General features: G+C 39.7%; 1 protein-coding gene across 1 annotated transcript in view; it reads right to left on the bottom strand.

Moving 5' to 3' along the window:
* Positions 1-23,391, bottom strand: part of BLMH (bleomycin hydrolase) — a 43,921-nt gene that overhangs the window by 1,922 nt on the left and 18,608 nt on the right. The window contains exons 8-11 of the mRNA XM_003812717.5: positions 22,660-22,818; positions 22,480-22,547; positions 21,124-21,241; positions 16,701-16,770 (exon numbers count right to left, since the gene is read on the bottom strand). Of these exons, the coding sequence (XP_003812765.1) occupies positions 16,701-16,770; positions 21,124-21,241; positions 22,480-22,547; positions 22,660-22,818 (415 nt within the window). The remainder of the gene's footprint in view (positions 1-16,700; positions 16,771-21,123; positions 21,242-22,479; positions 22,548-22,659; positions 22,819-23,391) is intronic.

Genomic DNA, 23,391 nt, shown 5'->3' with positions numbered 1-23,391 from the left:
GTTCTAGAAGATAACATCGGAAAAACTCTTCCAGACATTGGCTTAGGCAAAGAATTCATGACTAAGACCCCAAAAGCAAATGCAACAAAAACATAAATAAATGGGACCTAATTAAACTAAAAGGCTTCTGCACAGCAAGAGAAATAGCAGTGTAAACTTCTTCGCAAACTATGAATCCGACAAAGGACTAACACCCAGAGTCTACAAGGAACTCAAACAATCGGCAAGAAACAAACAAATAAACAAAAAACCAAATAATCCCATCAAAAAATGGGCAAAGGACATGAATAGACAATCTGAAAAAGAAGATACACAGCCAACAAACATGAAAAAATGCTCAACATCACTAATTATCAGAGAAATGCAAATTAAAACCACAATGTGATACCACCTTACTCCTGCAAGAATGGCCATAATTAAAAAGCAAAAAAATTATAGATGTTGGTGTGGATGTGGTGAAAAGGGAACACTTTTACAATGCTGGTGGGAATGTAAACTAGTACAACCACTAAGGAAAACGGTATGGAGATTCCTTAAAGAACTAACGATCTACCATTCGATCCAGCAATCCCTCTACTGGGTATCTACCCAAAGGAAAAGAGGTCACTAAATGAAAAAGACACATGCACACGCATGCTTATAGCAGCACAATTCACAACTGCAAAAACATGGAACCAACCTAAGTGCCCATCAACCAACGAGTGGATAAAGAAAATGTGATATTTATACATCATGGAATATTATACTCGGCCATAAAAAGGAAAAAAATAATGTATTTTGTAGCAACTTGGATGGAGCTGGAGGCCATGATTCTAAATGAAGTAACTCAGGAATGGAAAACCAAATATCATATGTTCTCACTTATATAAGTTGGAGCTAAACTATGAGGATGCAAAGGCATAAGAATGATATAATGGACTTTGGGCACTCAGGATGGAAGAGTGGGAGGGGTGGAGGGATAAAACAAAGACAACATACCAGTGTACACTGCTTAGGTGCTGGGTGCACCAAAGTCCCAGAAATCACCACTAAAGAACTTATCCATGTAACCAAAACCCACCTGTTCCCCAAAAACTATTGAAAGTTAAAAAACAAACAAACAAACAAATCTGTTCTTTCAGGAACAGATCTCCAAAAAACTTAAATGGGAAAAAAATGCTTTACCCGAGCCATTGCTAATAAGAAGAGCAAAATTAAAGTGAGAGACTGAAGTCCGTATATTTAAAACAAGAATGGGCTGCTGGGCCACAGACAGAACACAGAGCAAATGATGTGTACTGAATCAAGAGAAATGCAGGCACACACATCCAAGGGCTCCCGGACTAGCAATGGCCATCAGCACCACGACTGTCATCTGACCGTATCTGCTACCTGTTTTATAGTAAACACTGGAGCCATTTTTCTCTGCAAGTTTGTATAAACCTAGGCCTGTGCTATATACCATTTCCCACTACACAGGACCAAGAGAAAGGAGAAGTAGGTGTTTCTACCAAGAGGGTCCCCTAGTACAGCAGTTCTCAAGCCTCTTGGCCTCAAGCCCTGCCCTTTACATTCTTAAAATTATTAGGGACCGAAAACATTCTTTATGTGGACTAATATCTATCATTATTTACTATATCAGAAACTAAAACAGAAAGTTAAAAATATTAATTCATTTAAAAATAAGTATGAAAAATGAATATAAACAATATATTTTGAGGAAAAAAAATTATATTCTGTAAAAAAATATTTTTAGTTAGAAAAGTGGCATTGTTTTACATTTTAATGTCTAGATTTGCAGAAGACAGCTGAATTCCTGTATCTGCATCTGTGTTTAATCTGTTGCAGTATGTTGTTCTGCTTGAAGCAGATGAAGGAAATCCAGCCTCACACAGATATGTTGCTCAAGGGCAGACCCTGCACACTCCCTGAAAGGGCCCTAGGGAACCAAAGATCACACTTTGAGAACTGCTGCTCTTGAGGCAAGACTGGATTAAATTTAAAGGCAACAATACTGGTAAGTCTAATTTTGTATGCTAAAAGGTGTGACAAAGGGCATTATTTAACCTGAAAACACAATTGATTTGGTGAAGTCATCTATGCCCAATCCTGTTTTTCACCCGACAGAAGTCAAAGACAGATCATCCTGACGTGGCATAGCATACGTTTACCCTCAAAAACACTGTGGAGGCCAGGTGCAGTGGCTCACACCTATAATTTCAGCACTTTAGGAGGCCGAGGCAGGTGGATTGCTTGAGCCCAGTTGTTCAAGACCAGCCTGGGCAACATGGCGAAACCCCATCCCCACAAAAAATACCAAAAAAAAAAAAAAAAAAAAAAAAAAGCTGGTGTGGTGGCCTGAGCCTGTGGTTTCAGTGAGCCAAGATCACACCACTGCACTCTAGCCTAAACAGAGTGAGACCCTGTCTTGGGGGTGGGAATGGTAGGGGTTGGGAGTGCTCTGTAAAAGTGTTCAAGTGCTCCGACCAAGGCAGGTAAAGGAATGCACTCTTGTCTCCTGATAAGCTGGCCTCCTGGATCCAGGGCCCCTACTTTCAATAGACGAGAGATGGAAGGACAGTACAGGCCTACTCTGTAGCTACTTCTGGCTTGTCTTGATTATATATTCCAAACTTCCTGGCTTTGTTGGTGTCAGGACCTGGCCCTTAATTAACATCACCCACACCAGTGCCACCAGGTTCTAGCAACAAAAGTTCTGTCCGCTCAAAGGTCAACCAGTGTGTATTATTTAAAACTAAAATACTGCATCCTAAGTGAGTGCTTCCTGAAAAACTAAGCATCTGCCTTCCCAAAAAGGAGCTTTCAGCAAGCAGGAGAGCAGACTAGGGAACACCACACTGTTTGAGACATTAGTCATCCCTTCCCTCACCACAATGCAGGCTGAATAAATCCCTGCAGTGGCCCGGGGCAGTTAGGCAGGTGAAGGATAGAAGCAGATTCATGTAATAAAATTCTGTGTCCTTTCAACAATACTATCACCATACAATCAAATGAATCTTCAAAGAATGCTCCCAGAAGATGGACAATAAGTACATCTACACTATCTTGTTCCAAAAGCATATCAGATTAAGTCCTCACAAATTAAAATTCCTATCAATTGTAACCCACCCTTTCAATGTCCCTGCCAAGAGGACCCGCCTTGATTAGTCTCTCTCTTCAGGATATGAGTTCTTTGGGGACCCACAAAAACCTCACAGTCTAGGTAGCTGCCAAGTAATTGCGCCCTATGTAGATAATGAACTTGTGGCTGCCGTAACTGTTGACACTGTGTGTCTTGGAGTTTGACTGAGAAGATTAGGATCAGTGTGTCTGAAACCTGTGTAGGAAGCAGCAAAGCACCGGCTCAGGCAGGATTCGGCTGGCCCTTTTGACTTGCGGGAAGGTGCAGCTCCTAACCCTTAGACACACTGGCCATGAGACACAAGCATTCCAAGGAAAAAAGAAAAGAAAACAAAATAAAAACCTGCTCCAGGGATCCCAAGGTTACACTGAGTGAAACATAGACAAATAGATAAAGTCAGCTTTAGGAACTAAGGTGAAATTAAATTTTGTTTAAACTTTAATGTCTTGTTTACATGCGATGAGAAAGAAAGAAAAGTGAACAGTCCTCAAAACAAAACACCTCAAACCAACCAACCAACCAAAAAACACTGGCAATGTTTCTGTATTTTGTAACAGAAAGGGTAGGGTCGGTCTGTAAAGGGAAAAACAGTGTCTGTGAATATAGCTGTAGACAGGTTAGGTGAAATTCATTCAGAAACAGAAGAGTTTCAAATGGGCTAGTTTAAGGGAAAAAAGACGCTTTACCTAAGAAAACTTTTTTTTCTGAAATCCCACCAGAAATGTAAGATTTAAGCCTTTCAGACTAAAGAATACAAAGAATATAAAATATATTTTAACATATTAGAAACATTTTATATTCTTTGTTGTCTTCGTTCTATGAGGTATTTCACCTCACTAACAAACTGTATGTGGCTATTATTTTTTGCCATTTTAAAAAAAGTTATGACAAAATGAAGGTATCTGTTCTGCTCTGACGGTCTGTCTGGCAGCATGGAACTAAGAAGCTGGACTACCAAGGCCTCATTCAGTCACTGCCAATCTTTCACCTGGCAGCTATAACTCAAGGTTGAAGAAAGGCTCCCAGAAAGGAAAGCAGAAGCCTCACTGGCACTTGTCTTATATTTCAAGCTTCCTAATCATCAGGGAGAAACCATTTCACAGAACAGGAATCACTTTATAATGAAGTTGCAAAGACTGTGTAGCAACATGAAAAAATGTTTAGGTAATAAAAAATAGATTAGAGTGGCATATCCAGTATAATTACAACTATGTTACAAATATAGATGCACATGAAAAAAAACCATGAAAAACAATAAAAAATGAAAATTTTATGCCATGGGATAGATTTTCTCTCCAAAATTTCTGAAATGTTACACTGCTTTTTAACTCCTTAAAAGTTACCCAAACTCATCATAAAAAGTCTTGGAAACATGAAAGGAGGAGAAAGAGAAGACAAATATTAATTTTTAAACTGCCTACAATCCCACCACCTTGGGACACACGTTCAAGCTCTGTCAAATTTTACATGTATCCTTGATAAAGTTTCTACATGTACTAGACACTTTAATTTCATAAAAATGAGACATCATACATGGTGGTCTTGTATTACAAAGTAATACACATACTGTTTTCCAATTAATCTCTTTCCTTACTGATAATGAAATACATCTATCTACATCATAATTTTTAAGTACTGAATCTACATGATTAAATTAAAACACATTTAATCAGTCCCCTATTGTTGGAATCCGGATTTTTTCATGCTTAGAAACAATACTGTTATAAACATTTCTGTAAGTAAATCTTCGTGCACACCCTTAATCATCTGCATTAATGCACTGTGTAATGACATTCTGGTCAACAATGAACCACATATATGATAGTGGTTCTGTAAGGTTATAATGTATTTTTGCTGTACCTTTTCTATGTTTAGATACACAAATAACACTGTGTAACAACTGCCTAGAGTATTCAGTACAGTAACATGCTGTACAGGTTTGTAGCTTAGGGGCGATGGGCTATACCATCAAGGTTTGTGTAAGTACACTCCATGATGTCCACACAATCACAAAATCACCTAATGACGCATTTCAGAAAAGATCCCTGTCTTAAGCAATGCTTATTAATTTTATTAATAAATAAATGTATTAAATTTCCTTATATCCTAATCAATATCTGGTATACATAATTACTAACTTTCTTCTTGGATCCAATTTGAGCCTTTTCTCCTTTTATGTGTTTGCTTGCTATTGACAGTTTTCTTTTGTAAAGTGTCTGTCTGAGAACTCTGTTCATTTTTTAAGAGACAAGGTCTCGCCAGGCACGGTGGCTCATGCCTGTAATCCCAGCACTTTGGGAGGCCGAGGCGGGCAGATCACAAGGTCAGGAGTTCGAGACCAGCCTGGCCAGCATGGTAAAACCCATCTCTACTAAAAATACATAAAATTAGCTGGGCATGGTGGCGTGTGCCTGTAGTCCCAGTCACTCGGGAGGCTGAGGCAGGAGAATTGCTTGAACCAGGCAGGCGGAGGTTGCAGTGAGCCAAGATTGCGCCACTGGACTCCAGCCTGGGCGACAGAGTGAGACTCCGTCTCAAAAAAAAGAGAGAGAGACAAGCTCTCACTCTGTTACCCAGGCTGAGTGACACAATCACAGCTCACTGCAGCCTCAAACTCCTGGGGACATGCGATCCTCCCACCTTAGCCTCCCAAGTAGCTAGGACTACAGACGTGCGCCTCCTCACCCACTTAATTTTCTTAATTTTTGTTGAGATGGGGTCTTACGATGTTGCCCAGGCTGGTCTCGAGCTCCTGGGCTCAAGCAATCCTCCTGTTTTGGCCTCCCAAACCTCTGGGGTTACAGGGGTGAGCCACTACACCTAGCCCTCTGCGCATTTTAAATTGGAGCTTTTTTCTTTTTCATAGTCAGTTACAGTACACTCTATATTTTATATTGGTTGCAAACTTTTTTTCCTATTATGTAACTGGCCTTCTAATTTAGTTTATATTTTCTAGCCTACTAACAATTTTTATTGCTGTTTTGAGGCAGAGTCTTGCTCTGTAGCTCAGGCTGGAGTGCAGTGGCGTGATCTCAGTTCACTGCAACCTCTGCCTCCCGGGTTCAGGTGATTCTCTTGCCTCAGCTTCCGGAGTAGCTGGGAATACAGGTGCCCACGACCATGCCCAGCTAATTTTTCGTATTTTTAGTGGAGACGGGGTTTCGCCACTTTGGCCAGGCTGGTCTCGAACTCCTGACCTCAGGTGATCTACCCACCTCGGCCTCCCAAAGTGCTGGGATTACAGGCGTAAGCCATCGTGCCCGGCCCATTTTTTGTTTTTATTAAGTCAAATTTATCAATCTTTTTCTTTTGGTTTTTAACTGGTGTTATGCTTATAAACATTTTTCTGCTATTATAATGAAAAAAAAAAAACAACAAAAAAAAGAAGGATAAGTGATAAGAAAACATCAGAAACAAGACTCTCAATGAAAAACTCCATTACTCACTAAGGCCTTGGCATAGTCCCCAACTATGAAACAGATAATTTCAACAGATAATTGAGTAGTGACAATTTGTCAACCGCTTCTGTTAGGTATCCACTGGGTGAAGCATGACCTAATACCTCCTTGAATTTGTACAGGGTATGTTGCAAATGTGCAAAATGACACAATGCCTATGGAATGGTGTCCAGAGATGTTGGATCTGTCCTTTTCAGTATCTAGAAAAATTACAAATGCACTTACCCTCTTCATTAAGCAGTGTCATTTCTGGGACTTCATCCTACAGATACACAGTACTTACATGCATACAATATGAATTTATGTGCAACAAAGCTAATATTTATTCGGCACTTACCGTGTGCCAGGCACTATTCTAAGCACTGTACATATATATAGTAACCCACTGCAATACTGTTTGTAATAGCAAAGACTGAAACAACCCAAGTCCCATTAGTAAAGGAAATGGTTAAATAAACTGTAGTAGATCCAGACAATGGAAGATAATGAAGCTGTACTGATGTACTGATAAGGAAATGTCCCCAAGATACGCTGTAAGTGAAGTGAAGACAAGATGCAGAGCAGACGACCTAGTGTGCTACCACTAGTGTAAGAAAAGAAGACAATAATATACTTATATATGTGTATGTTTGTACTAAAAAAAATAAGGAAAGACATACCAGAAATAGAAATAATAACCTAAGAGAGAGGCAGGGGTATGAAGAGTGACAGAGATGGAAACAAAATTCTTTTTCATATACCTTTTTATATTTTGATTTTGGAACAATGTAATTTCATTATCTATTAAAAGAATTACACTTTAGAAAACAAAACAAAAAAATACACACATATATACTCCAAAACCCTGTGAGGAGCTTACACTTCACAATGCAATTTCACATCACTATCCTTGTTTTGATTCTTATTCTCACAACAATGCTGTGAGGAAAGAGGGCAGTAAGTAAAGCCAACATCGAACCCAGGTCTTAAATTCAAATTCCATCTTTCTCATAGGGCTCAGCTTCCTCCAGTTGAGCACTCTGTGGGCAAAGAGACTTGGGAGGTAGTTATGGCTTCAGCAACAGATAGCATTTAGTCTAGCTCAGGTACCTAACTTTGAAACAAACTCCATCTGCTCACAAACCCCATATCAACAAACAGGAACCCTATTTTTGTTGGGTCCATTTATAATGTATTTTGTATCTTTTATTTATTTATTTTTTAGAGATGGAGTCTCACTATGTTGCCCAGGCTGGACTTGAACTCCTGGGCCCAAACAATCCTCCTGCCTCAGCCCCCTGGGTAGCTAAGACTATAGGTGCATACTACCATGTTTGGCGAGCTATTTTGTCTGTTTAAATCAAAGAGACACCATGTGTTTTAAGTGCATGTATTTAGAAAGATAGATAACAGGATGGGTTGGATGTTTAAAAAAAAAAAAAGCCAGAGGAAGAGAACCAAAACCACCCCTTGTAATTATGACTGCCATTTGAAACAGTGATCTGAGAAGAGGCTTCTTTTTCCTCTTCTCAGATCACTGAGAAGATCTCTGTTTCCTCAGAGAAAACATAGAAGTCTGGCTATGTGGTGAGGACACATTTACATTAATAAACCATTTGCTGATAAAAGAAGAGATACTCTTATAGCCGGATATTACTTGCGGCCTCTTTCAGAAACAAAGGTTAGAAGGTACCGTTTCCCTAGTAAATATACTAGGAAAAATGCAGGGTGGAAAATGTGGTAGAGAAAAGGGGTTGTTTTGGCTTGTGGTTTGTATTTTTTAAACCATTAAACCACCACAAAGTTCAGTCAGCAGAAGTGTCCACAGCCCGAGAAGTGCCCCTCTACTAAGGAGCCCAGAAGAAGCCTGTTCACCTCCCGGTTGACTTCTTTCTCTAGACCAATGAGCATGAGCTAGGCAGCCCTGAGGGCACACACAGCTCTCCAGGATCTCTGAGGGTGAACCCGGAGAAGAAAGCACAAATTTAGATGCCATCCAAGGGTCTTGTTTTCCCACTGAAACTCAATGACTTTTCTCTCACCCCAAACTATCGCTACTCCTATTTGTTTCAGACAAAGTCTGCTTGTCGGTCACTCCTCAAAAGCTCTGTGAATGGCAAGCCACATTATTTCTTGGCTTCACTCCTCTGACCTGTTCAACGCATGCTCCAAATGCCAAGAGCTGCACTTCTCAGTCACCATTTCTCTGGCTGGCCTCCCTCTCCCTTTTCAGAAAAAAAGCCACAGCCCTAACATCCTCCCTAAAGAGGGTCACCCTTGAAGAATCCCTAAGGAGGCCTCACAGTTCCAGTCACTGACCATCTCCCTTGCAGTTTATCCCGTGTGTGACTCTGCGCTTATTCTTGTGTTTATGTTTTACATATTTATTCTTACAATAGGTTACAAACACCATATGGGGCCAAGATTTACAGCCTTAATTGTCCCAGCTTCAATTCCTTGCAACCCCACTGTACATAGCCTTTGAAAGAACGAAGTACTGACATGCTGCTGATGGAGCATAATAGGACAGCTGGGCTTGCACCCTGACCCCTCCTGAAGTTTCCAAAAACTACCTTAAGTCCAACCCAACAGCCTTTCTCCTTGGCCCATTTTCTGTCTGCTCTGCTGTTCCACTATTTACCACCATGTTCTTCCTGACGCCCTCTAGTCCTGGGCTTCCTAGGCGCTCTCTCCAACCCCTCACCCTTTTCAATCACCTCAGCTTCCATGTCTTCCTATTGTCTCCCCACTGAGGGGAGGTACTCCCTAGTTCTTCTGTTAACTGCCCTCTTGGAAAAAAAATCATCCCTTCTCTGCTTTTCTCGGTCTATTTATCCTATATCTTACAGTCTGAGGAGCACACCATGAATGCCACTTCTGTCACATCACAGCCCTCTTCAAATCCCCTTCCTGTGTCACAGGTGAATAAGTATAAATTCCTCTGAGGGTCAGAGACATTCATTCCACCATGGCCTATGCACGGTTCCTTGCATCCCATCAATAAATAAATGTGAGTTGATGCTACTGCTAATGGTTTTTTCTCAGCACTAAGTTTATTCACCTCCACTGCTTTCTCTCACGACACTAAGCCCACACTATAGGTCATCTGCCCACTACACTGGTGATGTAGCATAATGATCACATTAGGGCACTGAATTTTTAGAGATCTGAAACTGGAACCATGGGGCAAGTTAGATGCCCTCCTCTAGAAGGGAAAGGTTAGGGAGCTTCATGTTCTTGTTCTCTTGCCCTCAGTCTATAGATAACGTTAACAACAGTAGCAATGGGAGCTAATATTTCTAAGCACTTCTTATGCGCCTGACATGGTTCTCACAACAACCCTACGAGATAGGTCCAATTATTATCCCTATTTTACAGATGAGAAAGCTGAGGCTCAGACAGGTTAAATGCCAATGACCACTGTTACACAGCCAATAGATGGGTTAGCCAGGATGCGTACCCAGGCAGTCTGGCTCCAGATTCTGTGCTTAACCTCCATCCTTCTTAAACCAGTGCAAACACCTTGGAGACAATCTGGTGAAAATTACAGATCTTATCTACAGGTAAAAACACATCTATACACAAAACTCTACATTCAGTATGAGGAGATTTCTCCCTGAAGCAGATGCCTCATTGCAGGTTAGGAGCTCTGTCACATAGTCTGTCCTTGCCCAAATAATGATAGCCCTCTCTTAGTCACACACTTCGATCAGGAAGCACCAGTGAACTGGAGAGTATGTGCTTCCTCTATTCCATCTACATACACTATTTCTCAGCCAAAGTCATGCAGGCTTTTTGGTTAATAAAGATGGATGGTGAAAAGCCCTTCTGAGAGGGCCGGGCGTGATGGCTCACACCCGTAATCCCAGCACTTTGGGAGGATGAGGTGGGCAGATCACTTGAGGTCTGGAGTTCGAGACCAGCCTGGCCAACAGGTGAAACACCGTCTCTATTAAAAATACAAAAAAAAAATTAGCTGGGCATGGTGGCAGGCACCTGTGATCCCAGCTACTCAGGAGGCTGAGACACAAGAATCGCTTGAACCTGGGAGGCAGAGGTTGCAGTGAGCCAAGACCGCACCACTGCACTCCAGCCTGGGTAGACAGAGCAAGACTCCATAACAACAACAACAACAACAACAACAACAACAACAACAACAACAACGGCAACAAAAAGCCCTTATCAAAGAACCCAGAATCCAGATTAATGGTAGCAGCACTTTTCCCAAGCCTGGAGAGACATGAAACCCTCTGAGGTGACAAAACAAATTTGCAACTTGCCCCTTTCTCGGAAATCAGAAACCTGTGCTTTTAAGTTCTACAATTCACTCTTGTTTCAGCAAGTCTGGCCCAACATTGCCTAGTTTCCGTTATTGTACTAGAGATCCAGAACTGAACCTCAAACAGACCTGCAAATAACTGATTGTCTTTTGTAAGTAATACATAGGGAATTTTAGGGAAGCTGTCTGTGTCAAATTAAGAGATTTGAATTCCAATTCTATCTCTGATTCTGTGCAACCCAAACAAGACACAACTGTCAGTAAGTTTTAGTTTCTTCACATAAAACCTGGGTATAATCACCCATGTTCACATCCTGAGTTACTCTACTCTGATGTCATGAGGAGAAATAAATACAAATACATTAGCGAACTTTGAATTCTCACGAAGCAAGATGCCCTGTAGCTTTATGTCCTGAGTACCTCCAACAGAAATATGGGCTGTTCATAACTCCTTAGATTTATATAACAATATACAGTTTGAAAAATGCTTGAATACATTATTTCATTTGATGGCTACATACAAACTGTAGGAGCTCATAAAGAAACAAATTGTCCATGTTGTTGACATAGAAATGTGACACTACAATGAGTTAAATTACTGCCCAGCATCTAAAATCAAGAATTAATTATTAGTAACTGTCTCTCCACAACTCACCTGGTTCTACAACATAGCATTTTATGAAGAATATGTTGATTTTTGTGCCTAGCTTTGAATATACCATCTCCAAAATCACTTGTGGCAGTTGGGCTGGTGAGACAATTAAAGGTCATAATGTTGGTTTTTAGGAAGCAGCAGAAATCTACATATAGTCTGAATTGATAACATGTTTCTTTCTAATCTCTAACATGCCAAAGTATCTTTAACTGAAACCATTTAGAGGCTCCTTTCTAGAAGGAAGTCTGAAAATTTTACTAAAATGAAAGAAATCAGCAACAGAGAGGCTCATTTGTAAGAAAAGATTAAAAATGTGGGTTAAAAACAATTTCAAATGTTCATGTATCTGAAAGGAACAAAAGCAATGTGAAAAATGGAAAACTCACCTTGGTTCAAAATGAAAACCAGGAGAGACAAAATTTTTAAAAGGTAAGTATTTTCCTTCAGTGAACATTGCAGAATTAGAAAATATCCTCCATATCTTCACTTAAAAGTTGTTACTTATCATATTGAGAAACTGGACCAAATAAGCATTAAGAACTATATTATGATAATTCCACATTTAGAGTTCTGCTGTGTCAGGCTCTAGAAATGGAATACAATCTCATAACTAAGTGAACCAATCACAAAGAAGTAAAGTTTCATAGTAAGACTGGTTCATTAGAAAGACCATCTAGGAATTTAATTTATTGACTATCAAATACACTATTATTTGCATGACAGAATATTGATAACTACTGAAGGTGGGTGACAGGCATATGCAGGGTTCTTTAATACAATCCTGTTTACTTTATATATGTTTAAAATTGTCCGAGATAAAAAGTTAAGAACTAAATAACCTTGGCCGGGCACGGTGGCTCACGCCTGTAACCCAGCACTTTGGGAGGCAGAGGTGGGAGGATCACAAGGTCAGGAGATCGAGACCATCCTGGCTAACACAGTGAAACTCTGTCTCTACTAAAAAATACAAAAAATTAGCCAGGCGTGGTGGGGAGCACCTGTAGTCCCAGCTACTTGGGAGGCTGAGGCAGGAGAATGGCGTGAACCTGGGAGGCGAAGCTTGCAGTGAGCTGAGATCGCGCCACTGCACTCCAGCCTGGGCAACAGAGCAAGACTCTGTCTCAAAAAAACAAAAACAAAACAAAACAAAAAAACAACTAAATAACCTTATTATAAAGCAGCATGGACAAAATTCAGGGAAATTTTGGGTGGCTGCATAGTTTCTGACTTGCCTAAGTCACAATGTGCTAACATGTGACAAACCCTCACAGAATGCCCCAATCTCCACTCTTTACTCAGATTCCCAGCCACAAATGATGCTCTAGGGGCCTTTTCTCCCAATGTCAGACATTTACATAACATCTCCAGGTCCTTCATACAGTTTTATATCCCTTCATCCACTGTTTCTGGTCACCAATGACCATGAACTGACCTGTTATTTCTTGAGTGGATGACATGCTACTAGAACAGGGAAGGTGAGAGAAAGCACAGTTTAGTGGTTAAGAAAACTGGCTCTGGTGTCAGGCCATCTGGGTTATAATTCTGGCTCTATCATTTACTAGCTAGGGGATCTGCAGGTCACTTTGGCTTAGAGATTAGGCTCTTCTCAGATGAATTTCTGACTAATAACGAGAGGAATCAAAGGTGACTTCCTTGATTTTAAATTCTTAAATATTTTATAAAATATTTTTATCAACTTTTCAAAATGAAAGATAATATATCAAATCCCAAAGTCTGTTCCCTCACCTAATTGTGAAATTCATTTCTGATATGATCCATTAACAAGGTACAAAATGGATAGTCAAGTATTTTAAGAAGCAGGGGAGAAAAGAAACCCAGGTTGGTATTACATGTTAGATATGCATCCAATTTTCAGTACAACTGACTATGAATACTAGAATTCATCAATTTGAAGTAATCCAACTGGTACAGTAAAGCAAAAACTGATTTCTCCTTTTATGTCCTCCTGCTCAGAAGAAACCTTCTGTCCATTTTTGGAATAGTCAGGTTATGTGTTACAAAAGAGTTTCTCGGCAGGAGGGCCATGAACATGACCAATGGGGAGAACCAAAGCCAGGGCTGGGCAAAGGGGAAAGGCAGCTTGCCCAGGTATCTTTGCTCTGTTTATCTCCAGCATGTATTATCAACACTGCTTTTTCAGAAACATCAATCTTAACAGTCAGAAATCCCAAAGAGAATAGCAACAAACTGTTAACAATGTTATCTACAGAAACAAAATCCCAGCAATGCTTCTTAAGGTTGTCATATCTCCCAAGAGAGCATAAACAGAGGTCCTACCTCAGACCTGCCAGCCAATGTCCACTAGGATGACAGACAAGAAGGCCCTGCTGGGGTAAACACATATTGCCAACATAATAACATACTATGCGCTCTCCTGAGGTCAGGCCAAGTGTGCCAATTAAATTAGATCATGTTTTCTTTCCTTCCTTCCTGTTAAGTTAGAAAGAACATTACCAAGAAACACGTGAGAATAATTTATTTTGGCTTGAATGAACGACTCCCTACCCCCACTTCAGTTCTATTTCTTATCTTTTGGCTCTCTACTGAAATGCTTTGCTGTGTATAGTAGTCACAGGCATTTCAGTTATTTGAGAACAACAAAAAAGTTAATCTTTACTAGATAGCTGCAGATTTCACTAAGAAGGATTACAGGAGAGTTACGGGGATAGCAAGATCCCATATTTTACAGTTCTCTCAGCATAATAATGAAATGAGTAAGTTAGCGAAAGCAAAACTTTTATTGAGTAAAAGTAAAGAGGTAAAGCTAAATGGAAAAATTATATACAGTAAAGTGACCTAAAATTATCTTTAAGTATTTAGGTTCAAAATAATAAAGACATTAACTCACACTACATAAAACACATTTTCCTGATTTTACAAGTGTTTATCCTCTCTTAACCAGATAACACTACTATCTTCAAACTCACTGACTATTACAGACGGAAAAATATCGCAGCAAGCTGACGGATCCAGGCTCATCTCAACAAATATAACTTTAGTTCTTTTCCTAGGTGCTAACCTATATGATAACAAATCCAATTACAGGAACCAAATTAGACCAGAAATGAAACAGAAGCTGCAGGGGGTTCATTGGAAGCAACAGGAAAACTTTAACTCAGTATCTTATGTTTGCTAGAAATAACCAAATCTTTCAAATTTTAAGACAAGTATCCATCTCTTAACTATCACCAACTTACAGATATAACTAAACTGTGAGTTATTTTTACTCTGCTAACTTTGCTGAGGTTTAAACCCTTCTCTACTTGACCCTAATGTGTATTTGTCTTAAAATAAAATTCACCTTACAAGAAACCACCAATTTTAAAAAGTATTCTAATTCGTAGTAGTTAACTTAATAGGCACCCCTAAAATCACAGAACAATTATAGAAATCACAGAAGGTAGACATGTAACTATCTGATGATGAAGAGAAATGCAGTAACAGCACTTGTATTTGTTTACATATAAACACTGGGCTGCTGAGTATCACAGCATATTCCAGGGACAGTCAGCCAAAATCCACCAGTGATTATTCTCATAGAGAGATGAAAAGCCCTCGAATGACAAATAAATGGTCTTCAGATTTTGGCTATCACATACAAGCCTGTGCTGCCCAATCAGCATACTAAAATGCTGTCAAGTTCAAAACTCAGCTTAACAGGCTCTTCTAAAACAGCAATTTTTCAAATAGGAGCTATGGAAGTCCCATATGCTCATATCCAAACCTCCACACCCCCTCCTCTACCTTTTACCCTTGGAAATCCTAGGGCTGTGAGGAACATAGCTGGAAAATCACAATTCTAAACACAGAGAGGGGCAACAACAAAGAGCTGCTAAAATCTCTTTTTCTTTCTTTTTTTAAAAATAAAATGCCTGGCTAATTCCTGTTGGGTAAAATGTATGCTCAAGTTTGTTTCCAAATATCTCTGAATGTCACTTCTCTGGCTTCCCTACCTGGTTCTTCTCAGTCTTCTAACTAGTCTACTAAGGTGCGGTTAATGTTTTTCCTAGCCAGAATCCATTGGCTAAAAGAAAAAGGGACTCTGAGAAAGAGCTGGCTATAAAATGCCCCCAGCACACATGAATCTACATGCTAACAGGTACACATATGCCATGGTGATCGCCACTTTTGGTTTGGAAACCTAAAAATTAAAGCGTAAAATCTCTTTCAAAAGCTATTACTAAAGACAGTCTTTAAAAATGTGGTCTCAAAATTTTACAATAATATACCCTAAACTGTTAATCAACAGTGATCTCTAGGTGGTTGGATTATTAGAGACTTTTTATCTGTATTTTAAAATTTTTCTACAACTCATATATTACTGTGTTATTTTGTTTAGTCTACTTAGTGTAAGTTATGACTTCTCCCTAGGTTTTGATTTGCCAGTATAAAGAAGTGCTAAGTGGTAAGCAAAGTGTTCATTTCCACTTTAGGTATGACAACTTCTAAGGAGTCTCTAATAAATGCCTAAAGAAAGCTTCTTGCCAGTCCCATTCTCCCATACAGAAGGCTTCTGACTTTCTAGAGTACTGATGTAGTAGATGAAAATACATCAAGGCTGGGCGCAGTGGCTCACACCTGTAATCCTAGCACTTTGGGAGGCCGAGGCAGGCGGATCACGAGGTCAGGAAATCGAGACCATCCTGGCTAACACGGTGAAACCCCGTCTCTACTAAAAATACAAAATCAGCTGGGAGTGGTGGCGGGTGCCTATAGCCCCAGCTACTCCAGAGGTTGAGGCAGGAGAATGGCGTGAACCCGGGAGGTGGAGCTTGCAGTGAGCCAAGATTACGTCACTGCACTCCAGCCTGGGCGACAGAGCAAGACTCTGTCAAAAAAAAAAAAAAAAAAAAAAAAAGAAAATGCATCAAATGCCATATAGCAAGTGTCCTGGCAAGGGCACTCAACCTCCTCACTAGCCAAGCGGTCTACAAAGAGGGGAAGGTCAACACAGTTTGCAACAAATGCAGCACATAGCAGTCTCAGAGCCAACCTGGGAGTTCAGGCATGCCATAATGGTCAGGAGAATCCTGGGGGCAAATCAGATCCTCAGATTTTTCTGTAGAATAGTCTAGTCAGTGGAGCCAATTACTGAGAAATCCTCCACACTAGAGCAGCTTGACACCCAGACAGGCAGAGTAGAGCAGGCCCAGTCACCTGGAGTTAGTATTACCAAACTGAGCTCACCTTTGTGGCCATGGTCTTCACCCCATGAATTCTCCACTCTCCATTTTGTGAAAGCACCATCCTGATCATCCTGCAAAAAAGTGGATGATGGTGAGTAGTCTGAAGCCAGATTCTCCCTGCTGAGGTGTCATATAATTTTAGCTCTTCTGTAGCCACTTGAAAGAAACAGCCTGCTCTATACAGGCAGCCTGCTCTATACAGGCAGCCTGCTCTAAACAGTACTTGGTCAGGGCTATATATTTCCTACGATCACTAAAGGGATACTCCAGTAGAAATGGAATTGGAATCTCTTGGGGTAAAAACATAATAAACAAAGCAATAAATACTATTTCATCCTTTCTATTCTATTGTATACATAAAATAGGCATGTAAAAATGCTACTTGACTAAGAAAAACTATATTAACCTACTAAAAGCAGTAAACATTTGAAGCTGGGGATTCTTGCTTTTAATCAATCAATATTGATTAAAGCAAATGCATCCTACTTTATTTTAGGAATAATTCTAAAACCTGGTCAGAGTCTTTTTTAAACAAAACAAAACAAACTCATCATACTGCCTGATTTTCTACTTGGGGAAACCAAATAATGATACTCTCCCAAATGCATTCTTTTACTGATCCAGTTACACAAATATTGAATTTCAAAGAAGAGACTGAATGGCAAAGCAAAAGTAAAAAGACCATTTTCATAAACAAAAGCCAGGCACTTCTACTGTTCTCCTTCTTCCATCTTCATTATTAAAATAAGCTCAATTTTGGTCTTCTTAAAGGGACAGTGATACTCATCACAACAACCTTCATTTACAGCCTTTACTATAGTGACACAGAGAGGGACAAGAGGAAGGCTCCATTTGGGAAAATACTTTTTTCTTTCATGTTTACCCAGGACATTTACTGATGTCAAGGCAACTTAAATCTTTGTAGCATGAGAAGAGCACTCACCCCTGTATTATCGCCTAATGATTTCATCTGTCAACTCCCACTTGCAAATAACTATATGATGAGTCTCATCTATATGGGATTTGGTTCTCTTTGGCTCTGCTAACCCAAACACTCCACTCTTGGCAGTTTTCTTGGATCTCAGTAATTTTCTGTCTCACAAATAGCGCCAACAAACTCATAAGTTTCACACACCCTTACCTGTACTAATCCTTACTCTTTGCCCCCAAATCCTTTAAAACCATATCGTTATATACTATACATTCTGCAGCTGGCATATTATATGTCTGTTTTGGTTTTCTATTCCTCCCACTGTAGTCCAACTTTACTTTCCTTTTAAATATCACTGTTAGAATCGATGTCACCTAAAGTGATATAGTTACTTGTTACTCTAAGTCTGAAAATGTTTCCTATGTTTTCCCTTTGGCCAATGAATTCCTGGAGTGACCTAGATCAAATTGTTCTCTGGGTCATCTACAATTACAAAATGATTAATACCTGGAACTCCCTTATAGGGATTCCATGATATCAGCAACAAAAGAAAGAAAATTGTGGAAATATAACCACTAGTATGCATTTACCTCTGTACTATTACTCAAGTGTAGTTCAAACTCGTTTTTGGGATCAAAAACTCTAGTGGAATGAAGAGAAAATGTTCAATATAAAATTCCAGGTATAATAATATAAATTCTGCTTTATACCATTAGCATGTAAGGTAGCTCCATTTTCCTAAGGAAATAACCCATGCTAATCAAAGAATGGAAGTTCCCAAGAAAATGACAGTGGTATTCATTATTTTTATTCCTGAAAAATAGGAATATTCTATAACAGAGATAGAAATGATAAAAAGCTGAATTTTTCTTGGAAATTACAAGTTTTTGTTTTTTTGTTTTTTTTTTAAAAAACAAACAAACAAACAAAAAAAACAAATTCTCGGCTGGGCACAGTGGCTCATGCCTGTAATCCCAGCACTTTGGGAGGCCGAAGCAGGTGGATTGCTTGAGGTCAGGAGTTCAAGACCAGCCTGGCCAACATGGCGAAACCCTGTCTCTACTAAAAATACCAAAAAAAAAAAAAAAAAAAATTAGCCAGGCCGATGGTGCACGCCTGCACTCAGGAGGCTGAGGCAGGAGAATAGCTTGAACCCAGGAGGTGGAGGTTGCAGTGAGCTGAGATTGTGCCACTGCACTCCAGCCTGGGCGACAGAGCAAGACTCAGTCTCAAAAAAACAAAAAAACAACAACAAAAAAACACAAAACAGAACTCTATATAGTTTAAAAATTTATTTAAAGAACTTTAGTTTAGTTATAAAGCGCCCTTATTTGAAAAAACTTTTCATGTATTTTATTTATTTATTTATTTATTGGTTTTTTTTTTTTTTTTTTTTTTTGAGACAGAGTCTTGCTCTGTCACCCAGGCTGGAGTGCAGTGGTGCAATCTTGTCTCACTGCAACCTCTGCTTTCCGGGTTCAAAGGATTCTCCTGCCTCAGCCTCCAGAGTAGCTGCTGGAATTACAGGTGCACGCCACCATGCCCAGCTAATTTTTGTATTTTTAGTGGAGACAGGGTCTCGCCATGTCGGTCAGGCTAGTCCTGAACTCCTGACCTCAGGTGATCCTCCCGCCTCGGCCTCCCAAAGTGCTGGGATTTCAGGTGTGAGTCACTGCACCCGGTCTAAAATTCCTTTTATAACCTAACTTTATGTTTTGTTTATAATTCAAATGTGAGAATTTTGTTAAATTGGGGTGATAACACTTAAATCACCTTTTGCTGTTTTAAAATGACTTTTCTTGATCTACATAAGTAATGCAAATTATACTCCACACATTCTCCTGGGTAACCCTAAAAACCTGTTTCTTGGTGTGGGAGTCTCGCTAACTACAGAGCTGAGATTACTGACAAATGGAATAATGAGGAAAACAGCTCGCTGGTTTGCAAGACCTCAACCTTTACATTTATTTATGAAAACTACATGAGGATCAGGAGTATCAGCATTAAGACTGCCTCTTAAGTTCAGGGCACCTTTACACCATACTGTGTTTGATCTCATATAAAACTGAGAATACCTCAGAGTTCTACTACTTAAAGCACTAGCCTTATAATTTGCAGGAATGTAATTAAACCTTTAAGACCAAGTTTTGAATACGGAGAGAGCACAGGGATCTTAGATGCTGTGGGGTTGAAAGGGCACCCTTCAAGTGAAGTAGTTGGAAGAGGTGAGAAAAAGGTACAGAGAGAAAACTCCATCCCACTCACAATTCTGCATAGAGTATAAAAAGCAAATCAGGACTTTTAGATAGGCTAGTTAGGAAAATGTGGCATAATGATATGCTAAGATATTTCTAAACATTTTAAAGATCATAAATCTAGTGGATAGGATAGCAAAAACAATTCTCTATCAAACCATTTTCTAGCTGGGTGCGGTGGCTCATGCCTGTAATCCCAGCACTTTGGGAAGCTGAGGCGGGCAGATCACCTGAGGTCAGGAGTTCGAGACCAGCCTGGCCAACATGGCAAAACCCCACTTCTACTAAAAATACAAAAAAATCAGCTGGGTGTGGTGGCGGGCACTTGTAATCCCAGCTACTCGCAAGGCTGAGGCAGGAGAATCTTTTGAGCCCCAGAGGTGGAGGTTGCAGTGAGCTGAGATCACACTACAGCACTCCTGCCTGGATGACAGAGTGAGACTCCATCTCAAAAAAAAAAAAAAAAAAAAAAAAAAAAAAACCAAAATGATTTTCTAGAACAATTTATATAAGGTAGTTATTCTGTGACTTTCCAGGAATTAGGCTAGAAAGAATATTTTTGCTTGTGGTGGTAAAGAATTAAAGTAGTTCAAGTTCTTCCTTCCTGATGATCCTGAGCACAGAGGTGAAAACATCTATTTTTACTGACTGGAAGTGAGGAGTTTATTTGTGAAAGATAAAATTTCAGTTGTTTCCAACTCTGTAACCTAGAAAAAGTGGTATTACTATACACACTATTTCACAGGAAATTCAAAATACTTTACATCCAATTTCCTGAAGCTCTGCATATAACTAGAAATGGGTATGGAGTCCACAAATTACTGTTATTGACATTTTACTGCAGAAGAATCTGAATGACAAATGAAGGAAAACCTGAACATAGGTCATCAAGATATGAACACTTTCAGGGCACATTCTGATTCCTTATCAAGTAGAAGTTATCTTCTCTCAAGTTCCCTTGCTGACTTCTCTTTAAACCATGACCTTCCAAAGTTACAGAAACAGTTACTTGGTCGCTCCCTGCTGACCCGAATTCTCCTCATAGAAAGTTCCTATTTTTATATTACCTCTAAGCACGCAGCCAAGCCCCAAGTGATGCAGGTACGATGTCTTACTTGGAAACTAACTTTTAACAGAAATCATATACACTATGAATGAAGCTTTGTTGGGCAAACAGTCTGCAGGAGAATGTAGATCCATCTGTGCAAACACTCCAGCAGGCATGCTGAGGGTCATACCTTCTCTGAGACAGCAGTGAAGGTCATGGCGTGGGTCATAAGTGACTCACCAAAAGTCAGCCTCTCCGCTTTATTCATGTTCTTCAAGGAGACACCAAACACTAACTCATGGTCATAGCTGTAAAAAGAATGATAGTACAAAATAAAGGGAGTACGATCATGGGGAAAACTGGCTTTTGGTTGTAAAAGGAATTCAGAAGAAACTGAAGGGGCTCAACAGCTCCAAATAAATACGGCTCTAGCTGTAGCTCTTCAGAAAGAATATGGAACATGCAGAACTTAGTCTCTCAGTGGGAGTCCATTCTCTATGTGTCACAAGAGTATGCAGGAAAAAAAGGAGATGATTAAACATAAATTCTCCACATCAGAAGCTGACAAGTTTACATTGTCATTTAGGCAAGAAAACTTTAAAAAATAATGAAAAAAGCTTTTGAAGTAACTTCTTAGAAAACTGATCTCTTTTGAGCTGGTGGAACCAACCAGTTTCTGAATTCATTTAAATCACTGCTGATTAAAATTTAAATAAATAATGTCCAAAATATTGGGGAATATTTTTGCATAAGCACTACACTCACATTGTTAAATACAAAGAAACAAAAGGCAAAATACATGTGAGAGAGGTCCTTGCATGTTCTAGTTAGTGTGAGAGACACACTTGGGAGTTGGATGTACCTGTTTTCAAAAAATTTTTAAACCTCATTAATTCTTTTTTTAGCAGATTTCTCTATCAAGATATTTACTCAACTTCCTACAAGTAACAACTATTTATAAGTAACCCTAAAATAGAGAATGGTGAACAGTCAAGGAATCCTATATGATTTAGTTTACAAATTAACCTTCATTGTCATAAATGACCAGGAGGAATGCTATAAAGTATGGATGCAAATTAGTCCCACTTGTCACAATGACAAAATACAAAGTTACCAAAGTAACATAGCAAACGGGGGCTCTGGAAAATCTTTCATTACACTCCCAAATGCACTGAACACATTTCCGCAATAGTCAATTATTTTTTTAAAGTGTCTTTCTCATAGAGGATGGCTTTTTAGGAACGCCCAACGATTTCCACTCAGATAGAAAGTGGGATTTTGATGTCCTGGGTTAGAGTATTTAAGTATTTAGAGTATTTAAGTTAGAGTATTTAAGTATTTAAGTATTTAAGTATGTCCTGGGTTAGAGTATTTAAGTTTAAGACTGCTATGAGTCCTCAAACTCTAAAGGATGCAAAGAAAGAGACGCGCCCTTAGGTCAACCTTCATCTTTGGATGAACCTCGGCAGAGTCATTTTGTACCAACAGCACACTCCAACAGCAACAACCCACAAATGACTTTCCATTTTAAATTTCCTGCACTCACAGATTCATGTCACTGAGGCCCAGCTTGCTATTGAAGTGTTTTCCAACATCACAGCCAAACCACACAGCCTAGAAACAGAAGAAAGAGGAAGAAAGTCAACATAAACCCCATCTTCCTATTATACCAAAGAAGTAAAAGATGTTTTAACCCCAATGTGCAAAATACAGAAACAAGACCAACCTCTCCATCTTTGATGGAGGCAGCAACCATCTTTTTCAGGAAGTCAATGGGCTGGTTGTTGTATAGAGTTTTTCTCCCTCCAACCATATTGCTTAAGTATTCCACTGTGTAAAGTTTGTTGTACTTGTGCTGGGGCCTAGGGTCATTCACTAAACAAATCTATCAAGATCAAGAACACATTGATTAGGGCACAAAACCAGGAATGTCAAGCAACACACAGCTCTCCTCTAGGTTCATGTTTCCATCAAGCTCATCATCTCTGCCTACAAGCTAAGTACTACAGCCACATTGTTAAGTAACAAAGAAACACAAGGTGGCAAAATACATGTGAGAGAGGTCCTTGCTTATTCTAATTCGCATAAGAGACACAATTAGGAGGTGCATCTACCTGTTTTTCCTACTAGCAAGAACTGCTCCAAAAGCAATTTTTTTTTTTTTTTTTTGAGACAGAATCTCACTCTGTCGCCCAGGCTGGAGTGCAATGGCGCCATCTCGGCTCACTGCAACCTCCGCCTCCCACGTTCAAGTGATTCTCCTGCTTCAGCCTCCCAAGTAGCTGGGATTACAGATGTGCGCCACCACGCCTGGCTAATTTTTGTATTTTTAGTAGAGACGGAGTTTCACCATGTTGGCCAGGCTGGTCTCGAACTCCCGAACTCAGGTGATCCACTCACCACAGCCTCCCAGTGTGCTGGGATTACAGGCATGAGCCACTGCACCCGGCCCTCAAAA

Source organism: Pan paniscus, chromosome 19 (assembly GCF_029289425.2).
Source record: "Pan paniscus chromosome 19, NHGRI_mPanPan1-v2.0_pri, whole genome shotgun sequence".
Taxonomy (NCBI): domain Eukaryota; kingdom Metazoa; phylum Chordata; class Mammalia; order Primates; family Hominidae; genus Pan; species Pan paniscus.
The sequence above is the reverse complement of the archived record's forward strand: the minus strand, read 5'-3'. Positions and strand labels throughout refer to the sequence as shown.